General features: G+C 34.1%; 2 protein-coding genes across 3 annotated transcripts; one reads left to right on the top strand and one right to left on the bottom strand.

Annotated features, from left to right (window-relative positions):
- Positions 1-571: 571 nt before the first annotated feature.
- On the bottom strand, positions 572-4,923 carry LOC132284534 (uncharacterized). Of its 2 annotated transcripts, none has more exons than XM_059786642.1 (6): positions 4,592-4,921; positions 4,387-4,428; positions 3,485-3,600; positions 3,143-3,248; positions 2,809-2,862; positions 572-1,079 (listed from the first exon to the last, which is right to left on the bottom strand). In XM_059786642.1, exons 1-6 carry the CDS (start codon positions 4,847-4,849, stop codon positions 921-923), a joined length of 735 nt encoding a protein of 244 aa, XP_059642625.1. In that variant the 5' UTR covers positions 4,850-4,921; the 3' UTR covers positions 572-920. The 2 variants fall into 2 exon arrangements, with proteins under 2 accessions (XP_059642625.1, XP_059642626.1); XM_059786643.1 differs by having other exon boundaries at positions 919-1,101; positions 4,592-4,923.
- A 10,359-nt stretch (positions 4,924-15,282) lies between these two features.
- Positions 15,283-16,730, top strand: LOC132283359 (mitochondrial uncoupling protein 5). The gene has a single exon (XM_059785297.1). It carries the CDS (start codon positions 15,587-15,589, stop codon positions 16,544-16,546), a length of 960 nt encoding a protein of 319 aa, XP_059641280.1. The 5' UTR covers positions 15,283-15,586; the 3' UTR covers positions 16,547-16,730.
- The last annotated feature ends 281 nt before the right edge of the window (positions 16,731-17,011 follow it).

The raw sequence follows: 17,011 nt of genomic DNA, 5'->3' as shown, positions 1-17,011 counted from the left end.
TCTTTCTCCCATGTACATGTAAGAAAGTTTCATGTTCTGGCAGTTTGGCTAATGGCGAGTCCATGTATACCTACATATCTGGACGTGCTGAGGTTTCTTTTCATGGATTTCTTAACTCGCTTCTGTACTAATGTTTTTGTCTTTGAAAATATTGTTTATTGTTGTTCCACATGAATATAATTCCTTCTTTTTATTGTACCAGTACCATTTCTTGATCCAAATTCAGTCAATTCACCCAATTTCGTTCCATGTCCATTTTTAAGCATATAAATATTCGATTTCCTAACTGCGAATAGCACAGTGAGCACCCAATTCCCATCTCCCATCTTTTACAATTCCAGTTTTGCCACCATGCAACAATTTCCGAAGGTGACACTAGCTACCTCTCCTGCTAGCAATCTTTTTCAATGCTCAGTATCCCTCAAATAGAAATCTTACTAGTTTCTAACCTAAAGCTTGGATTTGCCAACCAAACTTCACTATAATTTCTCCAAGAATGTACCATAATCTTGAATTATATGAGGAGAAAATAAAAATAAAATAAAGGATAAAAAGAAGAAACTACAAAAAGTCGTGTGAAGGAGAATGGAATATAATAGGTATCGAAGTGAAAATTTTGTATACAACACACGATATATCAGTACAAGAACTTTTTTCAATCATTTACATTTTCCTTTTTTTAACCCAACATGTCAACTTATAATAGTTAAAATTTCCTAGCAACAAGTCATAACCCAATTGTGCAACACATCAGCCAATGTTGTGTCACTGGATGATCTGAAGAAAAAGAAGAAGAAGAAAAGAAGTGCAGTCACCAGTCCTGCAACTGTTGCCTTCATGTTGAGGTCATGAATGTTTAACAATTTCCTCTAGTCAACATAAAGGGAACCAAATTGCACTTGCGAAACTGCCCATCTGTTTCAGTGCTTGTAGAACACGATCTCTCGGCTACAATTGGCTTTGATGGCTTCCTCTAAACTCTCAACCCGGTCAAAATCAACTTTGAAACTAACCATGGTAACACCATCCTTACCAGTATCATAATCCTGTTTGATGTCCTCAACTTGAAAAGACTGTAGCTGCAAATAACCAAGCACAAGTCTATAGTCCAGTGAGAGAAAATCTTCACATGAAAACTTGAGATATATTCGAAAGTATAATCCTCAATTGTTTTCCAATCACAATAGCAGATGCCTCGGTAATTTGTACAGTTCAATACAATTTCATTCATGTAACATCTAGGCACTATACATATGAGACTGTAACATTGAATTAAAAAGACTCCAGTAGAGGGCTTGGTAAGTACGCGTCTCTCTTATGAAATGTGGAGCAGGCAATGTTACAAAGACTCAGCTGTTTATCCCAAAATACCTGTATCAACATAAAACGATACAAAGAGGGGTACAGGACATGGGTGCAGAAATGGCACCTATTGGAAACATGCCAACTGCAATCTCCTATCAAGGGAAGAAGAAGTTGAAGAAGGAAGAAATGGAAAAAATAGAGGGGCAAATGAGGAAGAATTTTAAAATTATAAAAAATAAATAAATAAATTTACTTTTTCTCCAGATTTGTTATTGCCAGGGCCAAAAGCCTAGCCGGAATAACATGCCAGACACAAATCTGGTCACCGACAGCTGATAAGGTTCTCTCTCCTCACTGTGCTACGTCTTTTCAAAGAAAACAAAGCCCTCAAATCCTAGAGATAAATCGTTAAATTTTGTATTAAACCCTTCAATTTTACATGTTTTTAGTTCATGAATTGTTATTTAACCCTCATTTTGTTAAACATTCATAGCACCCTTTAAAAACAATTGAGGATGGTGAGAATCGAGGATATGCCATTTTTTTACGTTCCATATCAGGTTTTGAGGATGAAGCAATGACATTGTTTGGGGACACTGGTTGGAGTTGGCAATCAATAGGAGTGGACAGCCAAAGAGAAAAGGAGGTCTAGTTCGATGCGGGAGAGAACTAAAGAAATGTAAAGGTCAATTAACTATGATGGAAGAGATAGAAGGGAAAAGGAGGAGTATGTTGCAAAGGGCTAGGGGTCTCTGGAGGTAATGTTTGGTAAGGGAGAGAGTTTTTTCTTTTCCAGTCTTTTTTTATTATTATATATTTTTATTTGTTTGTGTGTGTATGGAGTTGGAAATAGGAATAGACCTCAAGTTACTGCTGTCATTTTTTCTTTTTGGTGCAGCTCATTATTTTCAAAAGTTGATGAGTACATCGCTTTGTGCCTTTAGTGGATTCTTTTACTTATCAAAAAGAAAGGTGGGAGATAAAAGTACTAAGAACAAATTTGAAAATCAATTTACCCAAATCGTTGCTCTAATATGTTTTTATATTAAATGATAGATGCCCAAACACAGTGAAGGTAGAGCTTACCATTGAAGAAGATGACAGTTGAGACTTGAAATCTTTATGGTGCTTCACTGCCTCCAAACAAACTTAGATAAATTTGACCACATGGGCAGGTTGTGATTGGGAAAAGACAACAAAAGGAGCAAGGTTTCATTTTCAGAAGGATTTAACCTCACATGTCTTGTAATGATGACAACCAAATGAGAAAATACCATAGATAGGAAGGGGGTAAAAAACATATGCTACTTTTGTGTATTTTGAGGAATAAAAATTTCATCTATCATTTGGAAAACACCATACTATCTACTAGAAAAGCACAACAAGAGATGAAAATGTGAAAGGGAATCATACTGACTATTGATATTATAAAATTAAGATGCCCAATTCAAAGAATGCCAATGAATCAGAAGGACTTCTGAAAACACATAAAGCAGATCTTACCTGATGATACAAAACTCCTAAAAGATCAAATGTAACCTCCAGACCCATTGGAACCTACCAAAAAAAAAATAAATAAATAAAATTGTTATTACATAGAGTTTAATTCTATCAGTAAGGAACATGAATGGTCATATCAATTGAGAAATTCTCCCTAACTTGCAAATAGTTAAAGTTTTAGTACAGTTATTAGCATGGATCAAAGACAAAAAAATAAACAGCTTTTAGTACAGTTACAAACATTGATCAAAGACAGAAAACAAAACAACTTTTAGTATAGTTATTAAAATGGATCAAAGACAGAAAAATAAAGCAGCCCAAGTAAGCAATTTATTACTTTGGATTTCACAAGACAAGTTGGGGCGTTTTTCAAGCATTCAGATGTCACTCCTCCATAAGCCCTGACCAATCCTCCAGTGCCTAGTTTGATACCTCCAAAATGCCTGACATTAAGGAGAATAAATATAGAAAGGGTACCAAATCATTAACATACCATAGATCTTCTGCCTGAACATATATAACAAAAATTTATACTTGGGACTTAATAAACAGTGATCTATCGTAATGCAAGAGCAATATTGTAGTATCACAAGCTAGTGCAGTCTTATGAAATCATACACGAAAAGGTGTTGTAGATAAAGACAGTAATTGTTCATCAGTGGCATATGAAAATAAATACCTAATCACGACCACCATCACTCTATCTATTCCTGAAGAAACAATTGCCGAATGTATTGGCTTGCCAGCTGTACCAGATGGTTCACCATCATCATTACTCCGATACTGATCGCCAACCTAGAATAGAAGGAACAACTAATAGAAGAGCGGAGAAAAAAAGGATGCTGCGACCTTTACATGCTTACCATGAGCTCTCCCTTTAATCCTTGCATTTCTAACATGATTTCTAATCCATGCACTTCATAGGAAAGGACATACAAGTCCTACCATCAATTTTTCACTTATAAATGACATAAACACCCTACCTCTTCAATTTTAAAAATGCTCATTGTAGCCAACACATGAAAATGTTGGAAATGGAACTCACATATAACCCCTAAAGGGTGGTCAAGCACACAGATTAAAAGAACATCACATGCTTTATATGAATTAAAGCTCCATTTGGATTGAAGGATTGATATTAATGAATTTATCACTTAAAACAATAATAATGAATTCAGAGAAAATGATTTAGGTCTAGGTTATGAATACTGATTTGAGAGACACTTATAAGTACGTATATCAAATGAGCCCGATCCTCTGCTGCACAGCAGTGTGTATTTTCAGCAGAGGATTCCATTTCATTTCAAATAACAAGGTGGAAGGAGTCATTTGCAATCCATACTGATAATGTCTCTCTAATGGAATCCAACATCAATAAACAATCTTTTTGTTTACATTCGAACACATTCATTTCAAATCCACTCGTTTATCCAAATGGAGCCTAAAAGGAACGGTACCCATATTAGGATGATGAAAAAAATACGGGAAAAAAAAAGTCAGAAGAACACAAAACTGGGATGATACATGCACACACACACACACACACACACACATATATATTATACAATAATAAACATATACCTTATAAGCCCAACAATTATGAGTGGCTTTATTATCACGGACCTGCGTGTTGACATACAATCCAGATTAATTACATTTAAACAGCAAAGAAATTGGTACCCATCAAAACAACGTGTTATAATTGATAAAATGAGCAGCCAAACAGAGCAGGGAAATGGAGTGCGACGAATGATGGAACAGAGAATACAAGGTAATGTAAAAGTACCTCAGAGAGGAAGGAATGAGCGGACCGTTCGTCGGAGATGTGGCCGGCAATGGCGATGAATTTGCTCTTTTTGATCTCTCGTTCGAATGCGACCCTCTCTTTGATAGTCGTGTACGCACCAGCGGAGTTGGTGGCGCCGCCACTGGCGGTGGTGGTCATCTTTAGTCTATTAGCTCCGACGATTACGGAAAGCGACGCCGACAGGCGTTGGTGGTTGAGCTTGTGGTAGGGAATCAACGATGAAATCGTCACCGGCATTTGGGTTTTTGGGCACCTCTCGCGAACCCCTTTTTTTCTCTTTTTAGGTGCGGACTCCTATTACACAGGACGATGTCGTTCCGAGTTCCAACATAATCAACATTTGGGCCTTGGGGGTTCAATTATCTGAAAATTAATTTTTAAAAATAATAAACCACTATTCTTTATATATATATATATATATATATATTCATAATGTCACTAAACCAAATGAACTTTGATACAGTTTTTGTAATTTTCACATTTTTAAGCAAAAGTTAAGTTTACACCCTCAAAAACCCATAAGCTTAAATTTTTGGGTCAAAGAGTAAGAATTTGACTCTTGTTGTTTACAACGTGTAAACAGCTTCTTTAACTATGATTCATGAGTTTCGAACATAGAGTGAGGGTAAATTAATCATTCAACTTTTATTAGATTCTTTTCCTTGTTTATTTAGGTGGTTGATATTAGCTTTCCACAAAAGTCCCCTCCACTTTACTATTATACTAAAATGAAGTTACAGAATAATTCCTGAACACAAGAAGTATAATACCATGTTCAGTTTGGAATTCATATTCTCTCTCACGTTCTCTACCACGTCTTTTGTATATACGTTTGCACTCAAAAGATTGTATCCTTCAATTTCTTTACGAAAGAGCAATAATTTTCTTTGAACAGACATATTGGAGTCTAAAACATTCCTTCGATCTCAAGTACAAAAACAATCAAAATTGAAACTACAACTTGTGATCAAACTAATCAAATAAAAAGTTGAATAAACCGTTTAATTCCATCTCTTCAACGCATATAAACTGTCCATTTGTTTCGTAATACGCAAATATTTCAATCATTTATTTCTTGGTTATATTTTTTGGCTAAGTAATCTTGCGGTGTTTGATTAAGATGCGTATATGTACATATCATAAGATTTTATAACTTGGTTCTCTCTTTTGAGGCCAACTCCAGAAGTTGTTTGGTGGTTTTTTAAAAGGCACGAAAGAATAAGAATTCAAGAATGATGGAGCACTTTGAAGGGTACATCTATTGTTCGGCTTGGGTGTCTGCCTATCTGTCGCGCTTGAGTTGATTTTTAATCCCTATTTTTCTTCTCTTTTTGTCAATCAATTCTTGCAATTTGTTCATACTGTCAATTAAGCCCGTAAATGAATTGAGCCGAGTTTGGGTTCGACTCGTTTGTTTACAGAGTTTGCTCAGACTTTTATTAATTTAAAAAATTCGGGCTCGATTTGTTTAATAAAAATAATTTTTTAAAAAAAATTCGAAAAGTAAACTTGTACAACGTATTACAAATATAAGAATAATGTACATCAAATCCATTACATAGATAAACCCAAATTAAATGACACAATCCAAATAAGACACCCTAGTGACAGTTTCAATCAACAAAACTCAACTCATAAGCCCAAAAACAAAACTAAGAGTAATATGTACTTTCTCAAAGTCACTATCATGAATCATCGTTACTTTATATATATATATATGTATAAATATATAAAGAGTCTGAACCTTGTTCATGAACCTTAAGGAGTCAATGTACACTAGCCTTAACGAGCCAAGCCCAATGTTGTTCAAGCTCGGCTCGTTTGCTAAACGAGCCTGTAAATTGGGTTCGGACTCGACTCATTTACTAAACGAATGAACCCGAACCGAGCTCGAGCTGTTCAACATCTCAATTCATTTACAGCCCTACCATTAATCAACAAATTTAGAGTGGCTTGGGATGAGAACTGTGACTTTTCTCTCTCCAGTGTTCTGTGCTATGGCCTTCTGCCTCCAAATTAGAGATGCAGAGAACGTGAGCGATGGTTTCCGAAAAAGAAAAAAGGATGAAAAAGAATGAGAGACAGGATGTGAGAGAGAATTTGTAAATGGTAAAGGGCAATTATGAGATTAAAAAAATATGAACTAAACATGGTGTTGTTTAAAGACTTTTTTGTAGTTTCATTTTGAGAAAATAGTAGAGTGGAATACCATAGAATTTTTGTAGAAAATAACATTTATTTATTGTTTAGAATGCGATGAAAACAATTCATTCCATCAGAATAGTGAGTAGAATCCAAATCCACAGCATCATCAAGAAAACCCACGTTGGCCTTAATCCCTATGGCATATGTTACTAATTCATGGGCAGCCAAAGTTGAAAATCACTAATAAATCCAATTTAGATCCAATCAAAGTTGCACATCTAAATCGGCGATGATTGAAGAACCTAAGATTCTTATCTTACTGATTTATTTGTGTTTTCTTATACAGGTAATGAAAGAGCAAATGAAAATTAATTTTTAAAAATAATAAACTACTAGTCTTTATATATATATATATATTCATAATGTCACTAAACCAAATAAACTTTGATACAGTTTTTTGTAATTTTCACATTTTTCTCGACTAAGCAAAAATTAAGCTTAAGCTCTCAAAAACAAGTTGTAAACCTATAAGCTTAAATTTTTGGGTCAAAACTTTCGGGTTAAAGAGAAGTATATGGTTTGTTATAGTTGGTGTCGGAGGTAAACTCATTCCTGAGTGTGCCCCATTGAGAGGTGTCGGATCCGAACAAGATGTTCCGAGCACAACAAGGGTGTTGCAAGTTTGAGTGAAAAAAATGTTAGAGAAATTTTGTCCCACATCAAATCTAATGGAAAAAGTGATTAAGTATATATGGACATATATAAAACATTACTCAATAGTTAAGCTTTTAAATCAAGGAGTAAGGGTTCGACCTTTCTTTATAACATGCAAACAGCTTCTTTAACTTTGGTCCATGAACTCCAAACATAGAGTGGGGTTAACTCGTTTATTTAGGTCATTCAACTTTTATTAGATTATTTTACTTGTTTATTTTGGTTGACATTAGCCCTCCACAAAAGTCCCCTCCACTTTCATATTATACTAAAATGAAATTACAGAATAATTCCTGATTCCTGAACCCAAGAAGTATAATACCATGTTCAGTTTGGAATTCATACTCTCTCTCGCGTTCTCTCCCCTACCACGTCTTTTGTATATACGTTTGTACTCAAAAGATTGTATCCTTCAATTTCTTTATGAAAGAGCAATAATTTTCTATGGACAGACATATTGGAGTCTAAAACATTCCTTCGATCTCAAGTACAAAAACAATCAAAATTGAAACTACAACTTGTGATCAAACTAATCAAATAAAAAGTTGAATAAACCATTTAATTCCATCTCTTCAACCCATATAAACTGTCCATTTGTTTCGTAATATGCAAGTATTTCAATCATTTATTTCTTGGTTATTTTTTTTGGCTAAGTAATCTCGCGGTGTTTGATTAAGATGTGTATATGTACATATCATAAGATTTTATAACTTGGTTCTCTCTTTTGAGGCCAACTCCAGAAGTTGTTTGGTGGTTTTTTAGAAGGCAGGAAAGAATAAGAATTCAAGAATGATGGAGCACTTTGAAGGGTACATCTATTGTTCGGCTTGGGTGTCTGCCTATCTGTCGCGCTTGAGTTGATTTTCAATCCCTATTTTTCTTCTCTTTTTGCGCATCAATTCTTGCAATTTGTTCATACCATCAGTTAGGCCCGTAAATGAGCTGAACCGAGCTTGGGTTTACTTAGGCTCGGCTCGTTTGTTTACAAAGTCTTCTCGGCGGCTCGTTTAATAAATATAATTTAAAAAAAAAAAAAAAAAAAATTCAAAAAGTAAACTTGTATGACGTATTATAAATACAAAAATAATGTACATCAAGCCCATAACATAGATAAGCCCAAATTAAATGATACAATCCAAGTAAGACACCCAAGTAATAGGTTCAGCTTCAATCAGCAAAACTCAACCCATAAGCCCAAAAACAAAACTACAAGTAACATATATATTCTCAAAGGCAGTATCATGAATCATCATTACTTTATATATATAAATATGTATAGATATATAACGAGCCCGAGCCTTGTTCATGAGCCTCAACGAATCAATGTTTACGAGCTTATACGAGCTAAGCCCAACGTTGTTCAAGCTCGGCTCGTTTAGTAAACGACTCTGTAAATTAGGCTCGGGCTCAACTCATTTACTAAACGAATAAACCCGAGCTGAGCTCGAGCTGTTTATGAACAATTCAGTTCATTTGCAGCCCTACCATCAATCAACAAATTTGGAGTGGTTTGGGATGAGAACTGTGAATTTTCTCTCTCCAGTGTTCTGTAATACGGCCTTCTGTCTCCAAATTAGAGATGCAGAGAACGTGAGCGATGGTTTCTGAAAAAGAAAAAAAGGAAAAAAAAGAAAGAATGAGAGAGACAGGATGTGAGAGAGAGAATTTGTAAATAGGAAAGGGCAATTATGTTATTTTTGTAGAAAATAACATTTATATATTGTTTAGAATGCAATGAAAACAGTTCATTCCATCAGAATAGTGAGTAGAATCCAAATCCACAGCATCTGACAGAATAGGTGTGTAACCATCAAGAAAACCCACGTTATCCCTATGGCATATGTTACTAATTCATGGGCAGCTAAAGTTGAAAATCACTAATATATCCAATTTAGATCCAATCAAAGTTGCACATCTAAATCGGCGATGATTGAATAACCTAAGATTCTTATCTTATTGATTTATTTGTGTTTTCTTATACTGGTAATGAAAGAGCAGATTTAGACATTCATTATTCATTTATATAATATTGAAATTCATTTTTATTAGTTGCGTAAATTCAAAGTTGGTCTAGTGTTCATTGGTGAACCTTCATAATCTCTGTTTTATCAGCTTGTTTTACAAGGGATGTTAATATTAAATGCATACATTTTCATAATGTGATCACTTTTTCATGAGTCAAAGTGCAGTAATTTTTTTATTTTTACAAGGCTAAAAAGGTTAGAGGTTAGATTATTAAATGTAGAGAGTCGAAACCTGACACTCTAAATTTCTCCGGAAGCCTAACTTACTCTAATTCATTTGCGCAGTAAATAAATTATTCCTCAATTACAAATATCAGTAACATATAATTTAATTAAAAATCAAATTTAAACACCAGCGCCAAATACAATGGCTTCAGTTTCATCCGGACAATATTTGTTTAAATTACTTGTTTCTATTAGAAGGCGGCACCACATCTTCAAAAAGGGGGAAACTTTTTCAGAACTTTAAATCTAAGCCGCCCCCCCCCCTCTCTCTCTCTCTCTATATATATTATATATATATATATACAATGGAGGAGAACGTGATATCAGCCTTTTGAAGCAGAGAAGATGTTTCGCCCGAATATTTGTTTATTCAGTTGTTTGTATTACCAGTGGAAATGCAGTGCATGATTGAAAATGAGGAAAGGAACATATTCCTTGTGCCTAAACTCCATCCAATTAGTTGCTTAAGTTTCAGGCATGTCCACAAGTTGATTGTGCTTGGCATTGGAGCTAAAGACAATATGTTCAACCATTTTAAAGTCTTAACCATGCATGTGTTGTGGTGTTAATGACTCATGTAGCATCATTTTTATAAGCAACTTGTATTTTTATATACATATAGACACACATATGGTCAATTGGGTGTTAGGTACATGATCCTTAAAATAAGAAATGGTTAAAACACATGCAACGTATGGTTTCTCCACATTTTATTTTATCAATTTTTGCACATAAGTTGAGCTTCAAAAAAATCTCAATAATTCAAGGACCATGTGATCCACACGATACAAATTTTATTATTTTTGTTTTTAGGAAAAATTAAAATACAAAGACATGATAATTCATACACACAATTAACAATGAGCGAATAAGAAGAAATGCATTAAGAAATGAGTAAATTACACTTAGTCCCCTTCTAGTTAAAGGTTATTACACTTACTTCCCCAATAATTTTGATGATTACATTTTTTTTCCTTCTGACCCCTCTTACTGTTAATGACAATAGCTAAGTTGCTAACTGATAAGTTTTTAGCTTCATATGATAAGTATATCCTTCAAATTGCTATGAACACATTTTTGCCAATTATGTGCAAAAGGAAAAAACAATTATACTCCTAACTAAATAAAATTAAATTGACGAAAATGTCGTGAATTGAATTATAATTATCTTTTCGGATAAAAACATTCGTCTTCATAGTTCACGGTAATTTGAAGGGCATATTTATCATATGAAATTAAAAAATTTGTTACATTAGTGTTGATCATCTATCACCATTAGTGAAATTGGTGACAAAAATCGATTTGTTACATTCATGTGAATAAAAGGGAGTAAGTACAATTATCCAAAACATATAAGAGATAATGGTAATAAATAATTATGGGAGAGTATAATTTACCCTTATGAAAATTACCCGGCAAAAGTAAAGTATGTTTATGGAATTGATGTTTTCAATTATTATTTTTTCACTTAACTATAAAGTAGATGTGAACAAGAAGCCAAACCTTTTGATGCATTTGGAGCGTGATTGAAGACGAAAATGACCTTTATAGCAGGAATTGAACAAGTCAATAACAATAAATAAGTAAGAAACCGGGCAAAGACTTGTTAGCTAACTGGACCAATCAAACTTTTCCATTAATGGCTTCTCGTAAGGAAGATACCCGGAATAAATAAAAAAGCAGTTCAATATCACTATCATGACAAGCACCATCCAAGATATCTAGAAAATCATTTTATTTAAGGAAGGAAAAAAAAAAAAAAAAAAAATCCTAAAATTGTTTGATTCCGTTTGGTTCACGTGTTTGCTGAAGTAAAAGAGAAGAAAATCATTTTGTTTTCTTTAAATGCCATGTAAAACAAGAATCAAGGAAAATTATAGCGAAAATTATTAGTTTATTTCTTTATAATAATATATATATATATATTGGCATTGTTTAAAAAATGTATTTAAACATGACAAATTATATCAGGAACCAACTTTTGCCTTCTTTTCTCTTTCGCTTTCTTTTCATTTTCCTTCCCATTCACTGATTTATGATTCAAATAAAACTTTTTCTTAGTCGCATGGACCGCGTGAGGCATGGTGTAAACGTCACCCTCTAATTACATAATGGGCGTTGTTCTCCCGGAACCAAATCCTCTTTTGTTCACATTTGTGTATTGTATTTTGATATACAAATAATGACACTATTAAATTGAATATACAATAAAAATAAAAACATACTTGTTTATTGTATTTTGCTATAAAAATAAATTGAAATGCAATATTATATAACACTATTATATTAAATTGAATTAATATACCATAAAAACAAAAATGTATTACATTTTTTATTTAATGTCAGTGTCATTTTTCCATGCAATAAGTCAACATATTTTTATTTTTTATAAGCTGGTAGTATGGGTACTATGTGCTCGTAAATATTTTGACTTTTGCCTATATTCAATTTAAATTCAGATCACTAAGTCCAACAATAAAATAAATTAGTATTTAAACCAGTTTAGAAAAGTCAATTTTTTTTAATTTTTTTTTATAATAATACTAAGGGTTAATAATTAGACGAGAGGGAAACATTGTAAAGTTTGAACATGAACATTCAAACAAAAGAGCAACTCAATCCCTCACAAAACGCAAAACTTGCTAAAGTCAAGTTAGAATATTCCAAGTTATATCCCAAAAAAATAAAGAGCCAATGGTAATGAATAATTAAGAGAATGTGATATTTTAACAGGCAGACAAGTGGAGGTGGAAAACCACCTTTGAATAATTCTAGATGGGAGGTGGGGGAACTTTCTTTTCATCAATAATACGCATGGTCTTCTGCAATTTATATTAGTAGGGTCCACATTTAATAGGCAACTATACCAGTGCTTGGACAAAAAAAGAGAACCAATAATTATGATATTTTTCAAGTCTTTGTATTGAGTCGTCAATTGACAAACACATACGCAATGAATCGTCGAGCAAAGCTATGAAATTTATATTACATTTTTAGAAAAAGCTAACATCCAGCTAATGTTGTCAGATTGTTATACTTAATTAATCAATAATTAAAATTATTTCGTTCAATCCAAGAACAATGAGGATATCGTGCCTTCAATATATACTTTTTATATGTCCAATTCAAAATTTAAATTAGAAAAATATTGATTTTACATTCCAACTAAAATTGGTAAAGTGAAACAAAAAAAAAAAAAAAAAAAAAAAAGCCCTTGTTGCATAAAATGCAAAAAAAATCCACATTATTCATCAAGTGCATAAAAATTACTAATATTTGAAAATATGTAAACATTGCCGCCTAATATCTGTTGTTCACCGTTAATTTTGTTCAATTTTTTTTAATAAACCCCAAAATATTTTTAATATACCCTTAAAAATTCAAATCAATGTTTTTATTTTAAATTTGTTTTAAGTACATTTTAAATATTTCAGTTATCAAATTGACAAAATATCAGTATTTGCTCAATTTTAAAACTATATAAGGGCGTATTTGCACATTTTATATGTAAGATTATTTGTTTTTGACACTTTTTTCTTATTTTAATAAAAAAATTTAATATAAAAGCCAACATCCAAAAACAGACATCTGGTAAAAGTAATCTTAAAATTTAAATAACTACTAAAAAAGAATAATCATATTTGTTCAACCTCTCAAAAGAATTCAAGTCCAAGATTATTTTTTTGACACTTCATTCTTATTTTAATTAAAAGAAAAAAATTAATATAAAAGCCAACATCCAAAAATAGACATATAGTAAAAGTAACCTTAAAATTTAAATAACTACTAAAAAAGAATAATCATATTTGTTTAGCCTCTCAAAAGAATTCAAGTCCTCACAAGAGTAATAGCTTTCTTGCTAATTTAAACATAAAAAAGAAAATCTAAAATTTGTGTATATGTGTGTATGTATATATATACGTGTGCACATGTATAACCTCCAAAGTCCAACGTCGGTATAGCCGAGTAATTCCGGCGTGCGCGGTGCGAAGGTAAGAACAGCGAGTCAATAAACAGCCTCCCCTGAATGACACCTCTTGTGACTTTCACATGATGACGGAGTCAGCTGGGTGTGGTCTTTGACTCCACAATTCTCTAGGTTTAGGTAACCCTAACTTAGACAGGGGACATGTGGAAAATAGCAAGAGGAAATCCAAGTCAAGCTTAACGTTTGAGTCCCACTATTGGCCGCTTCAACCTCGTATTCTAAATTATAAATTCTAAATTTATTATGTGACCGTTTAGAGATCACAAACCAACTTTTAAACGTGTTGAAGAAAATCTTTATGGTCAAATTGTTCCAATCCAATGTTGTAGAAGTTTTTTGTTAACACCCCTTTGATTTCTCTTTTGTTTTTTTGCTTCATACTTTGCAACTCAAATGTGAACTATGTTGTAAATTATTCGATTTTTTTATTCATTATATTCAAATAATTAATCAGATTAAGATGGTTCAACTATATTATATATTACATGCTATGGGAATAATAACTTTTCTTATTATCTCTATTCATATTAAATTTGACCTTTTATTTTTTCTTCTTAAATTGGTGTACTTGGTCTTATATGCAAATGGCTGAAATCAGTGGTGGAGTCCGTTGTGTTGGTGAGGGTAAATGCTCTCACTGAATTTTATATTATTCTTATATTGTATAAATAAATTTTAATGATTATAAAATTGTCTCAATGAATTTCTAAAAAAAATGACAAAAGACTTGAGAAAAACTTTCAAATTCAAAAAAATAAAATTCCTCATTTTCTAACTCAGCCTAACATAATTTCCAAATTAAAAAAAAAAAAAAAAAAGACTCATATCTTTTCTCTTCCACAATTTTTATAAAACAAAATTCAGAACACATATGAAGTATGTTCCTAGCTCTGACACTGGCTAAAATCATTTGATTTTCTCAAATTTTATATCCCATTAGTGGTTGAACCAACGTATTCATTTTTAATTCTATCATTTTTTTTTTTAATCCCATATTCATCTCAATATTTGCATTTTCGTCTTACTCAACTGCCTAAAAATATATATAATAACTAACCTATAAAACTTTCCTTTCAATCCCCACAAATATATATATATATATATATTCTATTAAGGCGTTTCCTTTCCTTTTAAATTCTTTTTGGTTAAGGCCTTTTCTTTTCTTTTTTTAATTTCCTTTTTGGCTAACTCCAAGAAATGTAATGCCATTTTGGAGAAAGGACCATAGCCCTTATTTGTAAAAAAGAAGAAGAAAGAATTAAAGAATGTCAAATGAATAGTATTTTTTTTTGGTCTTAAATAAAAATGCCTCTTTTGATTTTGATTTTTTATTTTTTAAAGTGACTGTAACTTACAAATTGTGAGTTACAATTTTTCAAAAAAAAATATTTATTTTAAGACAATGGGTACTTCTGTAAAACTCTAATACACCCCCTGAACTCCAGAAGATTATGAGACGTAGAAAAGTTAATTAAATAAAAGACCAGTAGTGGACCCCACCACCACGTTAATGGGAGATTTTCAAATTTACTTTCGTTACAGATTGCGTGTGTTTGGCACCCCATTTCCGTCTCCTTTCCTCAACAAAACCTATCCTCTATAAATTCTCTCTCCCCTTGTCTTCCCCAAAACCCATCATACATTGTTTCTCTCTCTACTATTAGCATATGTCTCAGAGGCCCAGCGTTCCACACTCCTCATCTGTAGCCTTTGCCCTCCATTCTCATCTCCTGGTCTCCAGTGAGATGAACCCAAGCTCCAACTGGTCCTATTGTTGATTTTCAGGAACACCCACAACCGCTCCTCAGATTTTGTCTCCTTCTCCAATTCATTTTCTCGGCTAGGAATTAATCAGAATTTTTTCCGAGAAAATCTGACATGGGTGTCAAAGGATTTGTTGAAGGAGGCATAGCTTCGATCGTTGCGGGGTGTTCGACCCACCCACTTGATCTAATCAAGGTTCGCATGCAACTCCAGGGCGAGAACCATGCCCCGAATCCGAACGTCCAGATCCGGCCAGCCCTCGCCTTCCAGAACGCCTCTTCAGGCAACATCCGCGTTCCTCCGCCCCCTCCAGCCGCGCGTGTGGGCCCAGTCGCAGTCGGGATCCGGATCATCCAACAGGACGGCGCCGCCGCCCTCTTTTCCGGCGTGTCCGCCACCGTCCTCCGCCAGACCCTTTACTCCACCACCCGGATGGGCCTGTACGACATCCTGAAGCAAAAATGGACCGACCCGAACACAGGTAACATGCCCCTCGTGCGCAAGATAGGCGCCGGCCTCATCGCCGGCGCAATCGGCGCCGCTGTCGGCAACCCGGCCGACGTCGCCATGGTCCGCATGCAAGCCGACGGCCGACTCCCGCCGGCTCAACGCCGAAACTACAAGAGCGTAGTGGACGCCATATCACAGATGAGAAAGAGCGAGGGAATCACTAGCCTGTGGCGCGGATCATCGCTTACGGTGAACCGCGCAATGCTGGTGACAGCATCGCAGCTCGCATCGTACGATCAGATCAAGGAGACCATTCTTGACAAGGGACTGATGAAGGATGGGCTTGGGACCCACGTGACTGCAAGCTTCTCAGCAGGGTTCGTTGCTGCAGTAGCGTCAAATCCAGTGGATGTGATCAAGACACGTGTGATGAACATGAAGGTGGAGCCAGGAATGGCCCCACCTTACAGTGGAGCCATTGATTGCGCGATGAAGACCATTCGATCAGAAGGGCCCCTGGCCCTTTACAAGGGTTTCATCCCTACGATATCGAGACAGGGTCCATTTACAATCGTGCTCTTTGTTACACTGGAACAAGTCCGAAAGCTCCTCAAAGATTTCTAAATCAAGCGAGTTGCTATAAAATGATGATGACGACGAAGAAGATAAAAAAAAATAGTAATTTTAATAAGCAAGTGAAGTTGCATTGGTGTCAGAAATTAATTTTATTCTAATATATAAATTCCAGATGTTGTATTCGTGTTTATTTTGTTTTTGGTGTTAATAATGAGTCCATTTGTGGTGTGAATGTGCGATTAGGTTACATTTTAACATAATTACATCTTAAAATGAATAACTCATCAATATTATTATGGGCTGAATAAACGGATTGTTTCAGTCAGTATATTTTTGTTCGGTGAATAAAAATTAGAATGGTAAGAAATGGGTTTTGGGACCAATTGGTGATGAGGACAGCCCAATGTATTATAGTGTGAAGAGGGAATGCAAAAATGGGAATGCGGGAATCCAATTGAGGATGAAAGTAAAAGTAGTGGAAATGGAAATGACTAAATTTAAATTACACAGAAA

This window comes from Cornus florida, unplaced genomic scaffold, assembly GCF_030987335.1.
Source record: "Cornus florida cultivar Cherokee Brave unplaced genomic scaffold, ASM3098733v1 CherokeeBrave_3.0.0_Hap2_Chr11, whole genome shotgun sequence".
Taxonomy (NCBI): domain Eukaryota; kingdom Viridiplantae; phylum Streptophyta; class Magnoliopsida; order Cornales; family Cornaceae; genus Cornus; species Cornus florida.
Note: the sequence above shows the minus strand (reverse complement) of the source record. Positions and strands in the feature narration are given on the sequence as shown.

What these genes read in the sequence shown, in the direction of transcription:
- LOC132284534 (XM_059786642.1), bottom strand. Translation starts at nt 4,849, where the DNA reads ATGCCGGTGACGATTTCATCGTTGATTCCCTACCACAAGCTCAACCAC. An exon ending in ATAATTGTTGGGCTTATAAG is followed by an intron (nt 3,601 to 4,386) that starts GTATATGTTTAT and finishes CTTCTATTCTAG; the next exon opens with GTTGGCGATCAGTATCGGAG. An exon ending in TAGGAGTTTTGTATCATCAG is followed by an intron (nt 1,080 to 2,808) that starts GTAAGATCTGCT and finishes GGTTATTTGCAG; the next exon opens with CTACAGTCTTTTCAAGTTGA.
- LOC132283359 (XM_059785297.1), top strand. Translation starts at nt 15,587, where the DNA reads ATGGGTGTCAAAGGATTTGTTGAAGGAGGCATAGCTTCGATCGTTGCG.